At 42.6% G+C, this 17,098-nt stretch overlaps 1 protein-coding gene across 4 annotated transcripts in view; it reads right to left on the bottom strand.

The window, feature by feature from the left end:
* nup214 (nucleoporin 214) overlaps positions 1–17,098 on the bottom strand; it is a 76,854-nt gene that overhangs the window by 8,897 nt on the left and 50,859 nt on the right. For all 4 annotated transcript variants that reach the window (XM_014133089.2, XM_014133105.2, XM_014133096.2 and 1 more), the window contains exons 32-34: positions 9,626–9,793; positions 7,798–7,969; positions 922–1,073 (exon numbers count right to left, since the gene is read on the bottom strand). In XM_014133089.2, coding sequence (XP_013988564.1) covers positions 922–1,073; positions 7,798–7,969; positions 9,626–9,793 — 492 coding nt within the window. The remainder of the gene's footprint in view (positions 1–921; positions 1,074–7,797; positions 7,970–9,625; positions 9,794–17,098) is intronic.

Raw genomic sequence — 17,098 nt, forward strand, 5'->3', positions numbered from 1 at the left:
TCTGGTACAGAGCCAGTCAACCACATAAGACACAATAATATGACTGTTGTTCTAGCTCCTCTAGACCTAACGATCGGACATACGCAAACAGCACCATCCAGGGCTCCAGAGCAGGAGCGGAGGGAGACCGAGGGAAAAATAAGAGGGAGGCTGGAGGATTTGAAAAGTAAAAAGTGTGTGTGTGTGTGTAAGTGTGTGTGAGAGTGACATATTGAGAGCTAGACACAAAGCAAGGGGGAGAGAGGGCAAGCATGTGAGGGAGTAGAGGAATGAGAGAGAAAAACAGTGAGAGAACAAGAAGAAAAAGAGAACGAGAGAGAGAGCGAAACTAAGATGGTAAAAGTTGTCTTCCCACCCTCCTCTTCCCGTTTTGAGAAAACTGGGCCATGCACAAACATTATTCCGACAGAAAGTAGCTTGCGTGGCGGCATGCGGCCATAGCAGGTATTTGGGTTAATAGGAAGCCACTGGTGGGATTCCACCATCCCCACAGCTATCCTAGCATTAGCCTAGCACTGCATCTTGTGGCCCTGTTGTACTGCACAGCAGACAGAGTGCTGGGGGATAGCATTAGCCACTAGGCTAACTGACTGCTATTTATCCAGACACTAATGAGTTGAGCTAACCAGTGACTCTGCTTCAGGGGAATATGGGAAGAGACTCATTGGCATGACTTCAAACGAAGACTTGAGCTCTTGTTTATTTGTTCCTTGTTAGCGTGGCTGGGAGAGTGGGGAGGAGACTGCAGGGGGCAGATAAAACTAAGCCGGGTGTTGGAGTCATTCATATGCTTTGTACAGTTTTGGTCACTAGAAGAGGGAGGGAAGGGAACATGTCAATAAAGACTTGGGGTGCATCCTCTAGAGTGGCATCCTCTGCACTGATCTGAAAGAACTGAATGGGTGAGATAGTAGCACACACCTCCTCCCTGCTGTCCGAACGCAGAGAAGCCGCTGGGCTGAGGAGCTCCGAACCCTGACCCCTGCTGCTGCTGGGCCAGGTTACCAAACGATGGGGCACTCTGGTTGGCCAGTGCACCAAACGACGGTGTACTTTGTTGAGTGGAGGCAAAGCTGTGAGGGGAAAGAGAAACAAATGACAAAAAATAGATTCAGATTTAATAGATCTAACAATACCCTAATAAAAATTCAGGAAGATGTGTTGCTTAGAATAACCATTGGTACAATTGATTTATTACATTGACACACAAACTGGGAAATATGCTGGTCAGTTTACATCCACCCTATATACTACATCAGTCCTGAACCCCCTGACGCCATACAGAGGGAGGTCGAATTACTATGACCGGCGCTCCTCCCCTCCAGGTTACAGACTGTCTAGTATAGTTACTGTAGCACACTGCCCCAGTCCCTCTACTCTGCTCACATTACCATTCTAACCCAGAGGACAGGTTCCTAAAATATGCAGAGAAACAGCCTTGCCTGGAAAAATATCAGAGCCCATTACATCAAAGCATATTGCAATAATACTTTATTTGAATTACAATGGAATAAGTCGCTAACGCTCCCACGGCGCTTCCCTTACTGATCTGGGATCTGTATGTGGAGGCTGGGACACTGTCAGGGAGCAGAGTGTGTTTTAATGTTTTATTCAGTTTAAATGTGTAGTAGAAGAGTCTAAAGGAAAGCTAGATGTCTTCTGTAGCTCAGTTGGTAGAGCATTGCGCTTGCAACGGCAGGATAGCTGGTTTGATTCCCGGGACCAGCCATATGTAGAATGTATGCATGCATGCATGACTAAGTCGCTTTGGATAAAAGGCATATCTTATATTTTTAGATATTTCGTTCTGACATGGAGGCTTCAGTTGCCCTGAGTGAGATACAAGAGCAGCACCAGTCAGACAGCTGTACCTCCAGGATTAGTTTTTGAGAATCATCAAACATCAGCAGAGACGAGGGGAGGAGGAAGGGGAATGGACGTACAATATAGCATGTGTGTGTGTGGCCGTTCAGAGAGGAGAGAGAAAGAAAGAGGGGAAGATAACAGAAACAAGGGCGAAAAGATAGTGTGACATTAAAGAAGAGAGTGAGACAGAGTAATGAAGAGAGGGGTAGAGAATAGTCCAGGCCATTCAGCCAGCTCAGCTGCTCTGCTGGTTCTAATCTGGGAAGCAGACCCCTGGACCGAAATATAGGCTGACCTCTGACCTTAATACAGCAGCCAATCGCCGGCCGGCCTTCTGGCCGGCCCTCTTTACCCGCTCTTGGGTCAATCCGGGACCAGACTCATCTTTAAGTACTAGGCTTGGGAGATGTATACGGTATAAACAGTATACAGGGTTATTTAGCAATACCTCACGGGGGCTTCATGCAATGCCAGTGCTTATTTATTACTATAGGTTGAATATAACTATAATACATCTAAGATGTGTCAAATAAATGATATCCAGCTCAGGGTTCCAGCTATGCATTTGGTTTGCTAACTTGCCTACTGCCTAGATGTCAAAATCAAGCTTCTTGGTTACAGCAGGGACATTTAATACTCTCCTGGATCAAGATCCCTGTCGCCTAAATTGTTTTGTGCATCTCCATAAAAAATATATTTTTGGAAATAGCACCCCTTGTGTGTACTTCCGGTAATACCGTACACCCGTTTGGGTACAGAAACGGTATGAAAATCTGGATATCGCCCAAGCCTACTCTACACTGCTAAATTGAGGTACCACTTCTAAAGATAGGGAGGGTGACATTTACTGCCTGTGGGGATTCCTGAGGCGTTTTATCTTTGAACTATCTTTTAATAAATCTCTGCAGAGGTTTTGAAACAACTAAACTAGAACCGGCATTCGTAAACAACTTCAATATTTATCTTTGTGAACAGGACGACAGGTGATGACAAGCGAAATAAAGAGCGGTACAAATATTACCTCACGAGTCCTGACATTATGAAAAGAACAAGACTGAAAAACTGACTGAACTGAGGAAAGGAATGACTGAAAACACTAAGCCTGCTGCCATTTGACAGTCCCATGGGATTAAACCCTGACAAAACAGAACAGGAGAAAAATAAGAAAAACTGAGAAATGACTTCAGGGCAAGGCTAGCTCGTCTTCCTGAAACCAACAGGACCTAAGGCAGAGGGTGTAAAGTGTGTGTGTGTGTGTGTGTGTGTGTGTGAGAGAGTAGGGGGTGGTAGAGGATTGAGGGGTGAGGATTTAGGCGGTAATACCCTCCTGACAACTTGTGCCCAATACACGACCCCCAGGGGGGAAAGAGGGAGAGGATAGATAGAAGAGAGAAGGCGGGTACCAGCCCATTTTAAAATCATCTGGCAGTATGACCCCAGAATGGGATTATCTGGGTGGAATAATCTAACTCTGCATGGCTCTGTGGTTTGGGTTTTGGCAGAGGTGCACAGCGCCCCAGCAGGCCTGCACGTGGGGGGGGGGAGAAATAGGGAGCTGAGCGGTAGGGGATGGAGGAATAATCCCATGTTCACCCATAATCTTACAATGAGGGTTGCAGTTAAACTCAGAATAGAGGTTGACTCAGCAGGGGGTCTGGGTGGTTAGAGCTGACTGAATCCCATCCCCTGATGAATTGTGTTTAAAACATACCAGCAATGCTTGCCCTAAACTATTGTGGACTTTTCTAAATGAAATTTCAAACTCATTGAAGGCAGACGAAGCACACGATGTGTGCCAGTAACCATATTTTCAAGTCATACCGTATAGAAAAACAGGACATTTGAGTACAATTTTATAAATGCTGACAGATCATTTGTTCATTCGACATGGTGGGAACTTTTTGTGTCGGAAAATTGTATTATGTGAGAAATGGTAGTGGAAATGCCTTAATGAAAATATTGATATAATAACGATCATATTGAAGTAAACTTGGAGTCACCCGATGACATAGTGTGTAGTCCTCCCACTACAAATCTGGAAACCATGTAGTTTATTACACTACAGATGAAATAAGTTATGATGAACGTCAGAGTGGTGAAAGTGCACGTTGATGAGCTTCATGCTCCTCTCCAATAAATAGACTCGGGTCTTATTCTGGTGACATGACGATCGATGCTTGAATGTCATTAAATTATCCATAATAATGTCATCATGTAGACTACTCGCACTGCATCTGCGAGCTGTTGGGTAAAGCACACAAAGCAAGACCAGTGTAGGCACATTTACTATTTAACGCAACAGTTGTGACAAAACTATCGGTTGAAAATTAAATGGAAACACATTGAACTTTAGATTTTTATTCAGTACAGTGCCTTCAGAAAGTATTCACACCCTTTGACTTTTTCCAAATGTTATTGTGTTACAGCCTGAATTTTAAAAATGGCTAAATTTAGATGTTGTGTCAATGACCTACAAACAATACCCCATAATGTCAAAGTGGAATTATTTTGAGACATTTTTACAAATGAATTATAAATAAAAATCTGAAATGCCTTGAGTCAATAAGTATTCTACCCCATTGTTATGGTAAGACTTTGCTTAACAAGTCACATAATACATTGCATGGACTCACTTTGTGTGCAAGAACATGTTTATAAAACTGGTTGTTTGGATCCTGGATGCTGATTGGATGAGCAGCATTCCAAGCCGTGCTGTATTGGCCGTCACAGACACACCTATACCTGCTAACAGTACCATCTAAAACATTATCACTGCACCGCCATAAGAATATCATGTAAATGTTGCCGTCTGAATCATCTCTTGTATTCATCCCAACTCGCACATAATTTCCCCTCGCTTCCAGCCTAGCAAAGTTTGGTACAGCGGGGGTTAATATAAGCCTTGCTGTCTGTCTGACCTGGAAACAATGTTTCACTTATGAATTTTGATCTCTGTAGTACCATACATACACTGAGTGTATAAAACATTAGGAACACCTGCTCTTTCCATGACATAGACTGACCAGGTGAATCCAGGTGAAAGCTATGATCCCTTATCGATGTCACCTGTTAAATTCACTTCAAATCAGTGTAGATGAAGGGGAGGAGACAGGTGAAAGAGGGACTTTTAAGCCTTGAGACAACTGGGATATGGATTGTGTAAATGTGCCTTTCAGAGGGTGAATGGGCAAGACAAAAGATGTGTGCCTTTGAATGGAGTATGGTAATAGGTGCCAGGAGTACCTGTATGAGTGTCAAGAACTGCAACACTGCTGGGAACTTCACGCTCAACAGTTTCCTGTGTGTATCATGAATGATCCACCACCCAAAGGACATGCAGACAACTGTGGGAAGGAAGCATTGGAGTCAACACGGGCCAGCATCCCTGTGGAACGCTTTCGACACCTTGTAGAGTCCATGCCCCGACGAATTGAGGATGTTCTGAGGGAAAAAGGGGGTGCAACTCAATATTAGGAAGGTGTTCCTAATGTTTTGTACACTCCGTGTAGCGCGAACAGTGCCCAGATGATAACTTTTTCTGAGCCAGTCGAAATCACGCATCAACGTCATTATCATGGACGTATCCAAGTAAATGTCAATGTAAAAAAAGCTAAATGAAACAAAAATGCAGCTAGTGTACTGTCATTCCAAGTTTAATGTTTGATGTGACTGAGTTAACTGAAGTTGGCTAGCTAGCTAGCTAGCTAGCATGCAAGCGAAAATAACATTATCCAGACTGCATAGCAACCATTTTGGCCTTTTTGCATAGCAACTATGAAAAAATAATGAACTGGGTCGTGTCCGTAGCAACATGACCAAAATAACTAACAAACAGATTTTTGTCCAAACTACTGTACAGCTTCTGGTCAAATAATGAAATTGTATGAATTGACTTATCAAAATAACATTTTAATGAAAATATGTAATTCATTATTTTAATATAGGTTGGTAACAGTTTTATAAAAGCAATAAGTAAATGGGTTACTTATCGCGTCGAACACCACCATATACCTGTGACTATATTCATGCTACATCACTGCCTTTTGTGCCTTATTGCTTAATTAACATGACTTTAAAATGACTACCTCATCTCTGTACCTCACACACTGCAATTATCTGTAAGGTCCCTCATTCAAGCAGTGAATTCCCAACACAGATTCAACCACAAAGACCAGGGAGGTTTTCCAATGCCTCGCAAAGGGCACCTATTGGTAGATGGGTAAAAATAAAAAAGCAAACATGGAATACCCTTTTGAGCATAGTGAAGTTATTAATTACACTTTGGCTGGTGTATCAATGGATTAACATTGTAGTTACTCCACAATACTAACCTAAATGACAGTGAAAAGGAAGCCTGTACAGAGTAAAAAATATTCCAAAACATGCATCCCTGTTTGCAATAAGTCACTAAAGTAAAACTGCAAAAAAACATTTTTTTTTTTTTTTACTTCATGTTCTGAATACAATGCGTTATGTTTGGGTAAATCCAACACAACACATCACGGAGTACCACTCTTCATATTTTCAAGCATGGTGGTGGCTGCATCATGTTATGGGTATGCTTGTCATCGGCAAGGATTAGGATGTTTTTGGGGATAAAAAGAAATGGAATAGATCTAAGCACAAGCAAAATCCTATATGAAAATCAACAGACACTGGGAGATTAATTCATCTTTCAGCAGGACAATAACCTAAAACACAAGGCCAAATATAGACTGGAGTTGCTTACCAAGACGACATTGAATGTTAATGAGTGGCCTAGTTACAGTTTTGACTTAAATCTGCTTGAATATCTATGGCAAGACATGAAAATGGCTATCTGGCAATGATCAAGAACTAATTTAACAGAGATTGAATAATTTTTTTAAGAATAATGTGCAAATATTGAACAATCCAGTTGTGCAAAGCTCTTAGAGACATACCCAGAAAGACTCACAGCTGTAATCGCTGCCAAAGGTGATTCTAACATGTATTTTTGACTCTGGGGGTTGAATACTTACGTAATCAAGACAGTGTTTTATTTTTCCACACAATTCCCCCCCACTTTGACATTAGTATTTTGTGTAGATTGTTGACAAAAAAGACAATTCAAACCATTTTAATACCACCTTGTAACAACACAATTTTGAAAAAGTCAAGTTTTATACTTTCTGAAGGCACTGTACCTGAAAACTTAAGCAAAAAAGTACCTTGTGTAAAGGCATCACACACTGATTTTTATCCACAACAAGTCAGTTTGGTGTAAACACCACTGGTAGGAAAATACGCATATATTCTTTATGCTAATGTTTTAATATTCGCATGAAAATCTGTCACCAATTGGATGGAAACCTGGCTAGTGTAGCTGAGCAGGGCTTAGGGTGTTATGCCCAAGTTGAGAAATGAGGTCGGGGGTTAGCATGCTATTGCTTATTTACCATGGAATGTTGGTGACAAGCTCCATGTGTGAATATGAAAACACTGTCTGGGATGTGTCATCGTGCTGTCAGCTGGAACGTGAGGTGTTGCATAACTTGCCCATAATGCTTTCCTTTTATTTGACCTTTATTTAACTAGGCAAGTGAGTTAAGAACAAATTCTTATTTGAGGGGTAGAAAGCCTAGGAACAGCGGGTTAACTGCCTTGTTCAGGGGCAGAACGACAGATTTGTAACCTTGTCAGCTCGGGGATTCGATCTTGCAACCTTTCGGTTACTAGTCCAACACTAGGCTACGCTGCCGCCCCAAAGTCAACCTTTTTAATATACATGACAACCAACCCAGACAATATCACTGAAATTAAATGCATAAAAACATTTAAAGACATTCTGAAGCCTTTATGGTCAGTATTATCAAGAATATTCAGCTCTTCTACATTGTAATTTCAGAACAATTCTAAAAAAGTCTTCACTCTTCATATCCAATACATGTCTAACAGGGGTGTCTCTCTTACCCGAATCCTCCCACGTTGGCGGCTGCCGTTCCCTCTCCAAACACTTTGCTGGCTGAGGAGCCCATGGGACTGCTAAAAGAGGGTGCCGAGCCAAACGCTGCTGCCCCCCCAAAAGCCGGGGAGCCCCCAAAAGCAGGGGGGCTACCGAACACAGGGGCGCTCCCAAAACCACCTGTAGGGGTACAGAGAGAGAGGTGTGTGAGGAAGGGTCAGGTGGTTGACTTTGCATTTGATAAAATATGTGTGAGAGGGATGGTTACATGAATACGCTTGACATGTGTATGAGTTATATTGTTGTATTGGTTGAGACGGGGGGGGTGGGGGCGGCGGCAGAATGTCTCAGGGGACACATACATAATAACAAAGGCTTCAAAAATAGAGGCACCGTTTACCTTATTCCTACATCTTGAGCCATGTGTATATGTCACACCTGGTGTTGCCCTAAAACTAAAATCACCCCAACATGATTAATAATGTTGTGTTGTATTATCATCTGCTCTACAACACTCCATTTCTGTTCAGGGACAACTGCTCTCACACACACATAGCATAAGGGCTAGGAGGGCTTGATGGGAATTGATTGCCAACCACACTCTCTCTGGGGCTGAGAAAGGAGGAGGAGTTAAAGAGAGGGGAGCACTGAAATTACAGCCTGGCTACGAGACGAGCACGGCCCAGTGAATAATTGATTGAGCTAATGTAATGGGATTACATTCCTTGGAGCGGCACCGAAACCCCCCAGGTCCCGTATTCACAAAGCCTCTCAGAGTAGGAGTGCTGATCTAGGATCAGTTATGAATTAGAGGGTGGACCTGATCCTAGATCAGCACTCCTACTCTGAGAGGCTTTGTGAATATGGGCCCAAGAGTTTAGGGGTAGATGCCTATGATAAAGCTAGGAGAGATGATGTCCTTTGGCAGTGCCAGATAGCTAGCTGAGTAAAATGCCAAGACAAAACTGCAGTGGTAATAACTTTTGGGGAACGCTACGACTTTCTATTTGCTAAGACATGCTATAATTTTAGCTAGCTTGAGGAAATATTAGAACTGCGTTGACAAAATGTATGCTATGACTGCTCTGGCCAAATAGACACCAAGACTGTTCACTAGCTACGAAAGACGCAGCATTGTGGAATGTAGCCTGACCGTGTTCCACTAGTGCTGTACTGGCAGAAAGAGATAAGGTGACTCTCACTGTAGCTCAGATGATAAAGGAGGACAGAGTGAGTCTCTCCTTGGGGAGATAGAGCTGGAGGCAGCTGAGGATGCAGGGAGTGGAGCCACCCCCACCGCATCGCTGGGGAGGAAGTGATGCGTATGTGGAGTGTTCATCCATCAGCACCTGCCCCACTCTCTGACCCTCACATGACACTGAGCCACCCACCGCACCAACAGACAGAGGCAGACAGGACGACATCAGAGACAGAGCCAAGAATGTAAAGGGCCGTTACTATCACAGTCAAAAAGACTAGAGGGGCTAGTGATGGAGAATGTGTTCAAAGAGGGTAGGTATTGCAGAATAAAGTACAACTACCCTATTGTACCACCTTGTACTGTGTACGTTAGGCCGGCAGGTGTGATATTACCTTGTAATACCACCTTGCAATAATTTCGCAATTGAAAGATGCTTGCTTGAAAAAGTTATAATCGACATACTCTTCAAAGTGATATATTTTGTAAGACAGGCTACTGAGACCCAAAGTCTAATAACAGTGTTATTTGTGACATCGTTGGACAACACTTTTGAAAATAACCATGGACACAAACGTCTGTAGTTGACAGAGCTGTATGACTATTGTCACTTATTTTGGGTTGAGGGAGTAGCCTACCTGTCTGTTTGGCAGGGGTGGAGAAGGAGCCGAACCCCTGAGCAGCCACGCTCCCGCCTCCCGTGCTAAAGGTCCCACTGGCCGTCTGCTCCCCCCCTCCGAATGTTGATGCTGGAGAGCCAAAGCCAAAGGTTTTGGCCCCGCTGTTCCCAAACAGGGTGGGTCCTCCTGTAGGACAGACAGAGGTTAAAAGTGGAGTTATAGCAGTGGATTTATAGCAGTGGATTTATAGCAGTATAGCATGTAGACTGAAATAGGTGCCGTGCAAATGTTTTGTGCCGGTCCTGTTCATATTTACAGTGAATTCGGAAAGTATTCAGACCCCTTGACTTTTTCTACATATTGTTACGTTACACCCTTATTCGAAAATTGATTAAATATTTGTTTTCCTCAGCAATCCACACACAATACCCCATAATGAAAAAGCGAACACAGTTTTAAAAATCAGGTAAATATATTACAAATAAAATACAGAAATACCTTAAGTATTCAGACCCTTTGCTACGAGACTTGAAATTTAGCTCAGGTGCATTCCTGTTTCCATTGATCATCCTTGAGATGTTTCTACAACTTCATTGGAGTCCACCTGTGGTAAATTCAATTGATTGGACATGATTTGGAAATATCCCACAGTTGACCGTGCACGTCAGAGCAAAAACCAAGCTATGAGGTCGAAGGAATTGTCCGTAGAGCTCCGAGACAGGATTGTGTTGAGGCACAGATCTGGGAAAGGGTACCAAAAGATTTCTGTAGAACACAGTGGCCTGGCCAAACTGAGCAATTGGGGGAGAAGGGCCTTGGTCAGGGAAGGGACCAAGAGCCCGATGGTCACTCTTAGCTCCAGAGTTCCTCTGTGGAGATGGGAGAAACTTCCAGAAGGACAACCATCTCTGCATTACTCCGCCAATCAGGCCTTTATGGTAGAGTGGCCAAACAGAAGCCACTCATCAGTAAAAAGGAACATGACAGCCCTCTTGGAGTTTGCCAAAAGGGACCTAAAGGACTCAGACCATGAGAAACAATATTCTCTGATCTGATGAAACCAAGTTTGAACTTTGGCCTGAATGCAAAGCGTCACGACAAATAAACCTGGCACGATCCGTACGGTGAAGCATTGTGGTGGCAGCATCATGCTGTGGGGATTTTATTCAGTGGCAGGGACTGGGAGACTAGTGAAGAAGGGAAAAAAGATGGAGGGAAAGATGAACGGAGCAAAGTACAGATACACTTGAGTAAAACCAACTCCAGAGCAATCAGTACCTCAGACTGGGGCGAAGGCTCACCTTCCAACAGGATAACGACCCTAAGTACACAGCCAAGACAACACAGGAGTGGCTTCGGGAAAAGTTTCCGAATGTCCTTGAGGGGTCCAGCCAGAGCCCGGACTAGAACCTCTGAAAATAGCTGTGCAGCCACGCTCCTCATCCAACCTGACAGAGCTTGAAAGGATCTGCAGAGAAGAATGGGAGAAACTCCCCAAATACAGGTGTGCCAAGCTTGTAGTGTCATACCAAAGAAGACTCTAGGCTGTAACCGCTGCCAAAAGTGCTACAACAAAGTACTGAGTAAAGGGTCTGAATATTTATGTAAATGTGATATTTCATAAATTAATCATTTTTAAAAAAAGTCACTTGCAGAAATGTCTAAACCTGTTTTTGCTTTGTAATTATGGGGTAGTGTGTGTAGATTGATGAGGGAAAAAAAACAATTTAATCATTTTTAGAATAAGGCTGAAACTTAAAAAATGTGGGAAAAGTGAATACTTCCTAAATGATCTTCAGGTACAGGATCTCTGCAATTGTTGAGCTAATATTCTATAAGAAACACAGGAACTCAGAGAGGTCTGGAACTCTTTATTGGTCTATTAACTAATTTACCGCATGGCGATGTTACCATGGAAAGTCGAAACTACCGCACGCACACCTGCTGATTAGAAGGTCCTGTGTAGACTGTATTTTCAAATGATCAAATGTTTTCACACTAACAGTTCGCTTCATCCTCTGTTGTACAATATGATATAAAACAAAGAAAAAACAGAATTTTGACGCAACTGGGCCTTTAAATCGACGTAAAAGGATCCCAAAATATTTCTAGACAGGGTGCCACTGAGCTATGCTTCTCACCTAAGTAATGGTATGGGAAACCCTAAACAAGTTCTCGAATTGGCTATTGGTCCCCTCCAAGAGGATGAGAGCGAGGACAAGAGAGATGTAGCAAACCTGAACAATCCTCTATTGCATGGGTAGGGCACCTAAATAGAGCAATTTTTATCGGAACGAATGGTTGGGGGCCCCAAATTTTATTGTACGCCGCAAATTGACCACAACTAATCAAATCAAATTATTTGTCGCAATACACCAAATACAACAGGTGTAGACATTACAGTGAAATGCTTACTTACAAGCCCTTAACCAACAATGCAGTTTAATATTATAATTTTGTAGAAAATAAGAAAGTAACAAATAAAGAGCAGCAGTAAAATAACAACAGCGAGGCTATATACAGGGGGTACCGGTACAGAGTCAATGTGCAGGGGCACCGGTTAGTCGAGGTAATATGTACATGTAGGTAGAGTTATTAAAGTGACTATGCATAGATAATAACAGAGAGTAGTCTGGGAAGCCATTTGATTAGATGTTCAGGAGTCTTATGGCTTGGGGGTAGAAGCTGTTTAGAAGTCTCTTGGATCTAGATTTGGTGCTCCGGTACCGCTTGCCATGCGGTATTAGAGAGAACAGTCTATGACTAGTGTGGTTGGAGTCGGACAATTTTTCTTCGTCTGACACCGCCTAGTATAAGGACCTGGATGGCAGGAAGCTTGGCCCCAGTGATGTACTAGGCCGTATGCACTACCCTAGTGCCTTGCGGTCGGATGCCGAGCAGTTGCCATACTAGGCAATGATGCAACCAGTCAGGATGCTCTCGATGGTAGCTGTAGAACCTTTTGAGGACCCATGCCAAATCTTTTCAGTCTCCTGAGGGAGAATAGGTTTTGTCGTGCCCTCTTCATGACTGTCTTGGCCAGGTCACTGACCTCCTCCCTATAGGCTGTCTTGTTGTTGTCGGTGATCAGGTCATCGGCAAACTTAATGGTGGTGTTGGAGTCGTGCTTGGCCATGCAGTCATGAGTGAACAGGGAGTACAGGAGGGGACTGAGCACACACCCCTGAGGGGCCCTCGTGTTGAGGATCAGCGTGGCAGAAGTGTTGTTACCTACCCTTACCACCTGGGAGCGGCCCGGCAGGAAGTCCAGGATCCTGTTGCAGAGGGAGGTGTTATGTCCCAGGGTCCTTAGCTTAGTGATGAGCTAAGAAGGTACTATGGTGTTGAACGCTGAGCTGTAGTCAATGAAAAGCATTCTCACATAGGTGTTCCTTTTGTCCAGGTGGGAAAGGGCAGTGTGGAGTGCAATAGACAGGGATGCAAACCGCTGAGGGCCCAAAAAGATGACACTTTTTTGGGGGGGCACTGAAACGTGCAAAAAATCCCTGCTAGGGGGAAATGCAGGTTTTAACTAATTCAAATCAAAGTTTGTCACATGCGCTGAATACAACAACCTTACAGTGAAATGCTTACTTACATGTCCGAACCAACAGCTCAATTTGTAAGTAAAAAAAAATAGGTATTAGGTGAACAATAGATAAGTAAAGAAATAAAAAAACTGTAAAAAGACAGTGAAAAATAACAGTAGCGAGGCTATATACAGTAACGAGGCTATATACAGGCACCGGTTAGTCGGGCTGATTGAGGTAGTATGTACATGTAGGTATGGTAAAAGTGACTATGCATATATGATAAACAGAGAGTAGCAGTAGCGTAAAAGAGGGGTTGGCATGTGGTGGGTGGCGGGACACCATGCAGATAGTCTGGGTAGCCAATGTGTGAATTAAAACAACAAAGAATATGATCTACATGATCAGTCCCTGTGTGTAAAATAAATAGTGGTTCATGTGAACCTAACTCACAGCTAAAAAATGTAAAGAAAGCAATCTAATGTTATTTGTTGCCTAGACTTTACTGCAAATGACACTCAAAACAATACACTAATATTGCAGTTAGCCATGACAGCCTTTATAATAGAATGCTTGTGACCACACACATAAATAAGGCACTTGGGAAAATAACATCTTAAAGTAGAAATTGAATGAAACAAATCAGGCATTCTATTTTTCCTATATTATGGTGGCCACTATAGTAGACATCGATCAAGTGCACAAGGCTACATGTGTGCAAAAATAACATTCACCGAGTAAAAATAAGTATAATCCCCCCTCACACACACACACACCCCTTACTGTCAAATTCACCACAACAAAAACTCTCTTTGGGCTACACTGCACATTATTACATTGTACACTTTCTGGCTGTGGACATTTGTTCTACAATGTGCCAGCAAAAGTGAGAAAGAGGGAAAGTGTGTGATGTTCCTTTCACCTCTATAGTGGCATCCAGCTTAAGCCAGGCCCAGCTCCAGCTACACTTGATCCCTGAATCCACTTGTTTAACAAGCAACGCCTTATTTTCACCTAATTCTCTCATTCTAAAAATTAACCACATACTGTAGAGGGAAAACATTAGTTAACAGATAGTGGCTAGTTCGTTAGCTAGTTAACATTTCACACAGATTGCCAGGGTCCAGTAAGCAACTAACACGTTATAACTTGAGGAACAGCAAGGAGTTGTATACCAGTTAATACTATAACGAATTGGTTAGGTTACTAATGTTAGCTCATCTGATGTTGTAATGTTAGCTAGCTAACGTTTGCTGTTGACTTTATTAGCAAGCCAATTTTCACACCATAAAGTCAATTATTTGATCAGATAAGTTGGCTAATGTTGCTCAACATTTCTCTGGCTAGCTTACGGAGAATTCGATCCAGCAGGCAAGATACTGAACAATGCTAATACTTGTTCCACCACACTTTCTCCCTCACCTCAAAACTTTCCAAATACCAGTAGTTTTTCGGTTACAGCTCATGAAGTACACTTCATCAACTTCTCACCCCCGTCTCCGTGGTCAGACTTCTCACCTAACGTTACCTCTTCATTATCGTTCAGGGAACGCGCTACTGTAAATGGCAAGTTGACTTTCTAGAGCGCGCACTGATGCTGTAACCGACTGGCTGAGCCTTGGATACAGCCAGTATTGCTCCAAACGCGCATCACTCGTTCGCTTAGAGCCAGTAGTGTGATACAAACCAGATCATCGGATCTAGGTGACAAGTTTGCAACCCTGAATAACAGCTTATCATGAGATACTCTACCTCAGGCGAGCAAAACCTTGAGACTTCCTTAGATATCGTGCACCAGCTGTTGTTTACAAATATACATAGACCCGCAACCCTTGTCTTATCAGAGACTGCTGTTCTATCCTGCCGATACAATGTAAAAACCGCCAGCGGTATGTTATTCATGTCGTCGTTCAGCTACGACTCGGTGAAACAAACATACGATCGTTTTTAATGTCTTGTTGGTAGTTTAATCTTGCTCGTAGGCCATCGATTTTATTTTCCAATGATTTCACGTTGGCCAATAGAACGGATGGCTCGCCCTTGAATTCTCAGAAGGCAGCCCGACCTCCGCCCCATTTTTCTCAGTCTTCTCTTCACGCAAATGACGGAGATTTGGGCCTGTTCCCGGCAAAGCAGTATATCCATCACGTCGGACACGTAAAAGGAAAAACTTCTACCAGTTCTTGGTGAATAATCGCTATTCTGATGTCCAGAACTGGTTTTTGGTAGCAGCAACATTATGTACAAAATAAGTAAACAAATAAGTTAAACAATGCAAAAAAACCGAACAAAATAACAGTTGGTTAGGAGCACGTAAAATGTCAGCCATCTTCTCCGGCGCCATTCTACTAAGCCCCAAAATAGATTGTATTTGAAAATAATCATTTCATACCTTGATTACATTCAGACATGATCAGCAGATAAAAAAAAAAATATTATTTTTATTTTACACCAAAATCTAAAATAACAAACAAATAAAAAAAAACAGTGGGGCCCAAAAAAAATGTACATTCGTGAGCCGGTTTTGGCCGCAGGCCTCCTGTTGCCAATCCCTGCTCTATAGTCCACTGAGCAGGAAGAGGACGACATTTTACAGAATTTCCATCCACGAGCCCTCACTCACTGATCACCATTTCAAAATTCAATCATTTAAGGAAAATCTAAACTTCTCTCCCTCCACGTTCATTAGATATTCATCTCCAGAACGATGTGGTGGAATATCGTTTTGGGGGTGTCATGACAGCAACACACTTTACGGTTAACCCAGATCTCCCGCAGTCTTTTTATCTTTACAGCGTGTTTCACTTTTAATTGGCTGGAAACGTCGGTCTCTTCATCTGACCTGGCTTTTATACATCTCTCCAGTGGTATAAAAAAGAGAGGAAAGATTAAATGGGTCTTGAAATATTAATTTCCTGCAATTCTAAAGACTTTCCCATTGGGCAGAGAATAATTAGCAGCTTTATAACAAATTTCATGCAATTCTACTCATTTTTCCATAGGTGGAAAGAAATGTTTGCAGTTCTTAATTTGATATCTGAGTGAGAGTAACTAACAAAATCAACGGGTGGGCAATTCGACCGATTTTGTCTTGATGACAGCTTTGCGCACTCTTGGCATTCTCTCAACAAGCTTCATGAGGTGGAATGCATTTCAATTAACAGGTGTGCCTTGTTAAAAGTTCATTTGTGGAATTTCTTTCCTTCTTAATGCGTTTGAGCCAATCAGTTGTGTTCTGACAAGGTAGGGGTAGTATACAGGAGATATCCCTATTTGGTAAAAGACCAAGTCCATATTATGGCAAGAACAGCTCAAATAAACAAAGAGAAACGACAGTCCAGTCTCTATTTTTTATACCACTGGAGAGATGTATAAGGATTCTATCGTTAAATCCTCTGGGCTTTTAGCAAGGTGCTAGTGAGAGTCCGCTGGTGACAGACTGGAAATGGTTTTTCGCGTTCATAGAGGAGGCTATTTTCTAGGGGCCATTTTCATACTTTGCACAATGCATTGGCCATATGGTAATACTGCTCATGGCAAGTACCTCACTACATTTAAGGTGTAAATGACACAGAACACCACAATCTCATTGGAGATTGTGCACAGGTGGCACATTTCCAAACATCTCATCCACTTTCAGCAATTTAGCACTTTCACGCTCCAACAATTTACAAGACAGTAACTTGAATGCAACCAATGTGAGAGAAAATAAAAGAAACACATTTCAAATCAAAATGGATTCTCAAATAGTTGGATGATTACATGGACAAGTTACATGACTGACTGACTGACTATGATGCCAATCAATAACTGGGTGCAGGAGAAGAAGACATCTTTGGGCATTAAGGAGCTTGATCAGCAATATCAGATAAAGGGTTTCACTTTTCATCAGTAACAGGCAGAAGGAAGAAATGGATATGTGACTGCCACAGTGGCTGAATGGTATTAGCTGTGTGTGGAA

This window comes from Salmo salar, chromosome ssa01 (assembly GCF_905237065.1).
Source record: "Salmo salar chromosome ssa01, Ssal_v3.1, whole genome shotgun sequence".
Taxonomy (NCBI): domain Eukaryota; kingdom Metazoa; phylum Chordata; class Actinopteri; order Salmoniformes; family Salmonidae; genus Salmo; species Salmo salar.